The following is a 7,950-nucleotide window of genomic DNA, read 5'->3' as shown; positions in this document are numbered from 1 at the left end:
ATTGATTCACTGCTTCCTCCCGAGCGTCTTGCCTAGCTCTGGCCGTCACTCCGCCCAGCCCTCTCTCTGGCCCCCGTCCGAGGGCAGCGGAGCTCGGCTCGGCCAGTCGGCCGGTGGCGGTGCGGATCAAGGCGTGGAGGCGGAGCTTCTAGGAGACGCGATGCGAACCGGGCAGCAAGATGCGAGGCCACTGCGACCAACGGCTTCTAGGAGCTTCTGGGAGCTGGCTACGAAGGAGGTCGGGAGAGAATCGTGTTGGTAGGGCTCACCATCCACCGATTGGTTCCGTCCTGGGGTGGTCGCGGCGCGGGAGGCGGCCATCCAGATCCGAGGTGACCGCCAAGTGAGCAGGCCCTACTGCACTGCCCGTCCCCAACGCGCAGGTGTTCGCCACCCATCGTCGACCTCCGTTCCCCACGCTAATGTTGTTGCCTGCGTCTTCCCAAGAACTTGATGAGCTCAAGGCCGACAGACCTCATCCTTTCGGGCGTGAAGTACACCAGTTAATCTCTTATCTATCACCTTTTCTCCTTTTCCGTATGCATCACTCTGTCCTGTGCATCTCATGTGTTCGGCAAAATGCCTATGGGTAATACAGTCAATGCATGTCTCTATTTGGTACCAGAGCAATTGATTGTTGTGTTTTTTATTCTAGCAGCCAGAGTCTCCTCTCCACCTGTGTGTGCGCTCCAACGTGTTCCATGCTTGACCTTTATGTTGGCATGTCCTGTTAGAGTTGATTAAAGCAGTTCAACTCAATTGGCAGGACTGTGCATCAGGTCTGATTGGAATCCACCACCGGCCGCCAGTCCCTCCAACTCCCTGCCACACAACATCAAGAACTTCCACCACGCAAATGCGTGGACGTTGCTACTTTAGACCAGTAGCCTCAATTCGTTCTGATATAGGGCCATCTGATTCATAAAATTTCTTGGGCATCACCCTATACTTATATGCACGTCGATGTTGTAGCTCATGTACGATTGCAGAAGCTAGCAGACCAAACCTAGCACAAGGCTTTAGAGGCTAGCAAACCTGAGTTTTTAAACATCAGCACTACAAGTTGTTTTTCTGACCTTTTTCCCTTGCTTTCCTTGCTGGGAATACCCAGCGTATGTTTTCAGGTCATCTCAATGAAATAACTGAAATGATTATTTTTCTAAACAATGAAAGTAGCTATTTTTGGTGAAAATATTGTGAATATGTTCAATAAATCGTGATTGATTTTGGCTTGCGGCTAAAATATTAAATATGCCATCAAATGAACTTAATCATTCCACGAATTTTGTGCCTTTTAGGCAATACACACTTCTAACAATTATTTCCCATGTAATTTGAACAAATACCCTATAGGTCATAACGTCAGATGCAATGCCAAGCAGTTATAGTGATTCCTTAAAATTAGTTTCTGCATATTGATTGTTTTTCTTCTACTATTGTAATCTGAACAAACATTAGTTATTTATGGTTTGGCATGTAAGTATATGGCATCTGAATGACAATGTTATGCTGACATTTACTTTAGAACTGAGAGTTTTTCACACAGTTTTCTCCACTTGAACCAATAATGAGCATCTATTCTATTTACATTGTTATGCATGTCTCTATTAATATGTTGTTATCAAGCAACTTTGATGCTGCAGAAAGAAATGAAAAGAAAATGATTTTACGAAAATTATTCTCCGATATCATGTTCTCTCTCAAAGTTCAATACACCTAATGCTCTGCATGCCCCTTTCTCTAGGTGTCCTGGGGGAGTTTTGCTGGAATTCAGCTTGCTTTGGCAGTGTCTTTATTATGCACATGGTAACGTTTACTTTTTCTAGGATCCATTGCCTTCTGAATAGCTGAATAAGTAAACAACAAGATGCTAAAAGATATCCTAGCTTTTATCGGTTTTATGGATTTCTATTAGATGGTACGTTGATAAACTGGTACATAGCAGATTCATTGTATCAAATATTGATGCATGATGATATGCTAGAAAGCATCAGAAGCAGCTTTCACGTATGTGAGGTTTAACCTCAAGGATATTTCTATATGATTTATACCGTTAGCTCTATTGTTTTGACCCATTAGCATCTTCCATTATTTTAACTCACTAGCACATTGTGTTTAGGTAATATATGATTACATTAAGTTAGCACCTTCTATTTGCGCCACGTGAGGTTTAGTTTATACTTATATTTGATTACATTTAAGTTTAGCACCTTCTATTTAGGGAATATATTTTTGGCTGTCATACTATTTGTTGACCTAGGCAGCAATCTCAGTCTTTTATTCCCTACCCAGCTGTAATAGGATAATGTATGGAATATGCTGCTCTCATGTTGCTGAAGCTGAGATAGATCACAGTTTATTCACCTTGCACTTGGTCACATGACAATTCCCTATATACTTACTGTAATCCGCTTAAATTCCGTCCTTATGACTACAAAAATGTTTGCGACCATGCATGGTTGGACTACAACTAGATCGCATAAATGCCGACATGGAGAAAAGCCTACCGGTAAGCTATCCTAAATCATGCTTCATTTTTCAAGAATTCCAGTGACGGCAGTTTTTGTGTTTGGCTATTACCTTTTATATTGAGAAAACAAAGGGACATGTATTTGTTAGAATTCTAGTAGGACCTGTAGCTGTTGCATCTAGTGAGTAATCGCATCTAACCGGGACTAGCACTAGAGGGGATTACAGTGGGGTTCATACCGTCGGTCTTGGTCGACGAGGAGCTCGCCATGGCGGCGACGGAGGGGCGGCGGTGATGTCGGTGGAGCTTCCCGCCGCTACAGCGCCTCACCAGATCGGGTGGCTTAGGGTTTGTATATCGGTGGGGAGGACGGCAGCGGACGAACCTTGGCATCCGTGCCCCGGCCCCCACCTCTTTTATATGTGGCGCTGGCGATAGGGGCCCACCAACCAGACGTGGTTGGGCGCCCCGATCAGGGCGCGAGATAGGGTCGTACGACCGTTGGGTCGTACGTGGAGATCAAACTAACATTCTCCCCCTTGATCTCATCTTACTTTAATCTTAATCTTAGACTTATACTTTTCTTGGTATCCATTTTATCACAGATTAGCATATAGAGCATGTCTCGTCATGATGGCCAGTTACACCATCAGATTCAACAGCTACTACACACCTTTCCATTTTAAAATAGATTCTTCCTCTAGGCCCTTAATATCCAGGTATCATAGGCTTTCCCGTAAACCCATGCCGGCTACATGTTCTCTGAACACACTGGGTGGTAAGCCTTTTGTAAGCGGATCCGCGAGCATTCTCTTTGTGCTTATATGCTCTAAACTTATGGTATGATCCTGGATTCTATCTTTCACAACATAATACTTGATGTCAATGTGCTTGCCAGCATCACTTGACTTATTGTTGTGAGCATAAAATACTGCTGGCTCATTGTCGCAGTACATTCTAAGTGGTCTTTGAATGCTGTCTACCACTCTCAACCCGGGTATAAATTTCTTTAACCAGTTTGCCTGCCCCGATGCCTCATAACATGCTACATACTCAGCAACCATCGTGGACGGTGCCGTGATAGATTGCTTGAAGCTTTTCCACGATATAGCTCCACCTGCGAGAGTGAATACATAACCTGATGTGGATTTTCTGTCATCTACATCTCCCGCAAAGTCTGCATCTGAATACCCTTCTATCTCAAGGGAATCAGTTCTTCTATATGTTAGCATGAGGCCTTTCGTGCCTTGCGCATAACGCAATGCCTTCTTCACCATTTTCCAGTGATCTATTCCTGGATTACTTTGGAATCTCCCAAGTACCCCGGTAACAAAAGCTAAGTCTGGGCGCGTACATACTTGAGCATACATTAGGCTTCCGACAGCTGAAGCATATGGAACCGCTTTCATTTGATCGATCTCATATTGGTTCCTGGGAGATTGAAAATCCCCAAATCTATCGCCCTTGACTATAGGAGCAGGCGTGGCATTACTCGCATGCATACCATACTTCTTTAGAACTTTCTCTAAGTATGCCTTTTGCGATAATCCTAAAACCCCTCTTTGTCTATCTCGGTGAATTTCAATTCCTAGAACGAATGAAGCTTCACCAAGATCTTTCATATCGAAATTCGAGGACAAGAAGTTCTTCGTCTCCAATAGTAGACTAACATCACTACTAGCAAGCAGAATGTCATCCACATATAGGATAAGGAAAATGAATTTCCCTTTCTTAAACTTTGCATATACGCAATTGTCCTCTCTATTCTCATTAAACCCAAAACTTTTAATTGTCTCATGGAACTTCAAGTACCATTGTCTGGAGGCTTGTTTTAACCCATAAATGGATTTCTTCAGACGGCATCCCATATGTTCTTTTCCTTCCACGACAAAACCCTTGGGTTGTGCCATGTAAACATTTTCCTCCAAGTCTCCATTTAAGAAGGCCGTCTTTACATCCATTTGATGCAACTCTAAATCATAGTGTGCCACTAAAGCCATTATAATTCTAAAAGAATCCTTACATGAGACCGGAGAAAATGTCTCATTATAATCTATTCCTTCTCTTTGAGTGAAACCTTTCGCAACAAGTCGTGCTTTATATCTTTCAACATTCCCTCTAGAGTCACACTTTGTTTTGTAGACCCATTTACAGCCTACTATTTTGGCTCCTTTAGGAATTTCTTCTAAATCCCAGACTTTGTTGCTACTCATTGATCTCATTTCATCAACCATGGCCTCAATCCACTTCGATGAATGAGCACTTCTTGAGACTTCTTCAAATGTGGTGGGATCACCCTCCATTTGAACTGCTTCACTGACATAGATCTCAAAATCGTCAGGAATAGCTGGCTTTCTTGCTCTTTGAGACCTTCTAAGGTTCTCAATCTCTGGCGCACTTTCTATGTGGGGCTGTTGCAGCTCTTCCTCATGTGTGGTAACATTCTCTCTATTTTCATTCATTGTTGCCACAGGAGAACTAACAACAGGTGTCGCAATGACACCTGCCTGTGTCGGTGCAGCAGCAGCAGGTATCGAGAAAAATGGTTCCTGGATCATCGGAGTGGGTGCATACACCCGCTTCTCCTCAAGGTTGATTTCTCGGGATACCGTGCTCCCCCTGATCATCTCATCCTCCAGAAACACAGCGTGTCTCATTTCTACAAACTTAGTGAGTCTATTTGGACAATAGAAACGATAACCTTTCGACTTGTCTGGATAGCCAATAAAATGGCAACTTACTGTCTTAGGGTCTAATTTCCCAATGTTCGGGTTAAAGAGTTTAGCCTCAGCTGGACAGCCCCACACTCGCAAATAATTGAGTGAAGGTTCTCGACTAGTCCACAACTCATATGGTGTTTTAGACACCGACTTACTAGGAACTCGATTAAGTATGTGAATAGCGGTTTTTAATGCCTCCATCCACAAACTAACCGGTAAAGTGGAGTAACTTAACATGCTTCTCACCATATCCATCAGGGTACGGTTTCGTCTTTCAGCTACTCCATTCTGCTGAGGCTCGCCCGGTGTAGAATACTGGGCAACTATGCCATGTTCCTGTAGGAACCTTGCAAAAGGTCCAGGAACTTGGCCATATGGGGTGTGCCGACCGTAGTACTCCCCACCACGGTCAGACCTTACTATTTTAATCTTTATGCTATGCTGATTTTCTACTTCAGCCTTAAATATCTTGAATTTATCCAATGCTTCTGAACGCTCTTTAATTGGATAAATATAAACATAACGCGAATAATCATCCGTGAATGTTATGAAGGAATCATAGCCATCCACAGATTTCACAGGAAACGGACCGCATATGTCCGTATGAATTATTTCTAAAACTCCTGTGCTTCTTTTGGCGCCCTTCTTTATGTTCTTTACATACTTTCCTTTAATGCAATCGATGCATTGTTCTAAATTCGAAAATTCCATAGGCGAAAGGATTGATTCTTTTACTAAGCGTTCTATTCTCCCCCTCGAAATATGGCCTAAACGACAGTGCCATAATTTCGAAGAGACTTCATCAATTCTCTTCCACTTATTATTTTCATTCAGGGATGTAGAGACATTCTCATTATCAGCGCTTAAAACATTCACATTCTCATCACAAAGTGACAATAAATAAAGCTTGTCTTGTCGGAAGGCAAGACCAACAATCTCATTATTAAACTTGATCTTACATTGACCATCACCAAAATGGCAAGCAAAACAATCATCATCTAAGCGCGATACACTTATTAAGTTCCGATGCAAAGAGGGTACATAAAGCACATCTACTAATAAAAGTACAAAGCGATTAGCTAATACTAATGGGAGATCTCCAATGGCTTCGACTTCAGCTTGGACGCCGTTTGCTACTTTAATGCATCTTTCTCCTCTTTGCAGGGTCTGTCTCATACGGAATCCCTGTAATGAATTTGCAACATGAACAGCTTGCACTGAGTCAATCCACCAAGTAGATTTTGCATAACTTAAAAATAAGGATTCATCTACAAATGTAATTAAATCCTCACCTTTCTTGCACAGATGTTTCAGGAATGCCACACAGTCTTTCTGGTAGTGGCCCTTTTCCTTGCACCACTTGCAAGTGTCCTTGGCCACCTCTTCATGCGGCTGGTGATCTTGAGCCTTGCCATGCAGCTTAGGCGGAGGAGGATTCCACTGAGGTTTCCCTTGTGGCTTGGAACTCTGAAAACTCTGAAAGTTCCTCTTCTTGGTTGGGCTTAGGTAATTGACAGAATCACCAGATTGCCCCTTGATCCTCTCTTCTTCTTGCACACACATGGCAATCATCTTCTCAATGGCCCACTTTTCTGGCTGTGCATTGTAGTTCACAGCAAAAGTCTCAAATTCTTTTGGGAGTGAGGCAAAGATCAGATGGATGACGAACTGTTCTGGAAGCTCCATCTCCATAGACTTGAGCTTGGAAGACATGTGGCTCATCCTCAATATGTGATCCCTTACTCCACCACCAGTGTACTTGGTAGTGACAAGCTTTCTTAGGAGAGTGCTAGCATAGGCCTTGGAAGACCCAGTAAACTGACTCTCTACCTTTTTCAGGTACTCACTGGCGGTGTCACACTGTGGGATTGCTCCCCTTATAGCCTCCAAAATGGAGCTCTTGATCACCATCAAGCACTTTCTGTTGGACGAGTCCCACTTAGCACGATCAAGATCGTACTTCATTCTTTTTGGTCCATGGTCAAGAACCCTTTTGTTGAAGTCATCTTCACTTTCTTTGTCGCCCCTCACGGGGTCCTTAGGTTCTATGGGACAAGCCTCTATCAGTGCCAAGTCGAGGTCAAGCAAAGCAAGCCCCATCTCAACCTTCTCTCGCCACGAGCCATAGTTCCCTCCATTGAGGGGCTCAATAACCGAGATAAAACTCATAGGATTTCCTGAAACAAAAATTTCCATCAAAATGAGTTAATTCAACGTTGGTCAAATTAAAACATGGCACTTCTCAATATTAATTCTACATCACCGTTGGGAAGAAATAGAACCAATCATGATAATTCTGAATCTTGCGGAATACAATTTTATCAACAACGTTGGTCATTAAATAAAATCATCATACTCAAAATTAACTCTCATTTCCTAATTCAATTTTCCCGTTGGTTCCAATTAAATTAGGAAACAATAAAATATGACTTCAACTTAACTAGCACAGCGGAAACTTAACTTAATTTTCGAACTTTAACTCACTGGAAAATAATCCATATCTCACTTTTATTCTTATTACTAAACTATTTCCAGAAAATTAAAACAGAAAAAAAATTACTGGAAACAAAACAGGCCAAAACAGCCCAGATGGGCCCTGCCCGCGTCGCTAGATGGGCTGAGCCCAGCAACCGGCCCGGCCTCCCTTCCTCTCCCTTTGGCCCGTGGAGAGGCACCGGCCGACTCCTGACCGTCGGATCCGATCGGACGGCCGCGCGCCGCGATCGGCCGCACAAAACCGGGACGGGAGCCGCCCCCTCA

The 7,950-nt window shown here is 43.3% G+C and overlaps 1 protein-coding gene across 1 annotated transcript; it reads right to left on the bottom strand.

Annotated features, from left to right (window-relative positions):
• Positions 1-6,268: 6,268 nt before the first annotated feature.
• LOC139831318 (uncharacterized) lies at positions 6,269-7,359 on the bottom strand. The gene is made up of 2 exons (XM_071820614.1): positions 6,483-7,359; positions 6,269-6,375 (listed from the first exon to the last, which is right to left on the bottom strand). The coding sequence occupies exons 1-2, from the start codon at positions 7,357-7,359 to the stop codon at positions 6,329-6,331; spliced, it is 924 nt and encodes a 307-aa protein (XP_071676715.1). The 3' UTR covers positions 6,269-6,328.
• Between the last annotated feature and the right edge of the window lie 591 nt (positions 7,360-7,950).

This window comes from Lolium perenne, chromosome 5 (genome assembly GCF_019359855.2).
Source record: "Lolium perenne isolate Kyuss_39 chromosome 5, Kyuss_2.0, whole genome shotgun sequence".
Taxonomy (NCBI): Eukaryota; Viridiplantae; Streptophyta; class Magnoliopsida; order Poales; family Poaceae; genus Lolium; species Lolium perenne.
Note: the sequence above shows the minus strand (reverse complement) of the source record. Positions and strands in the feature narration are given on the sequence as shown.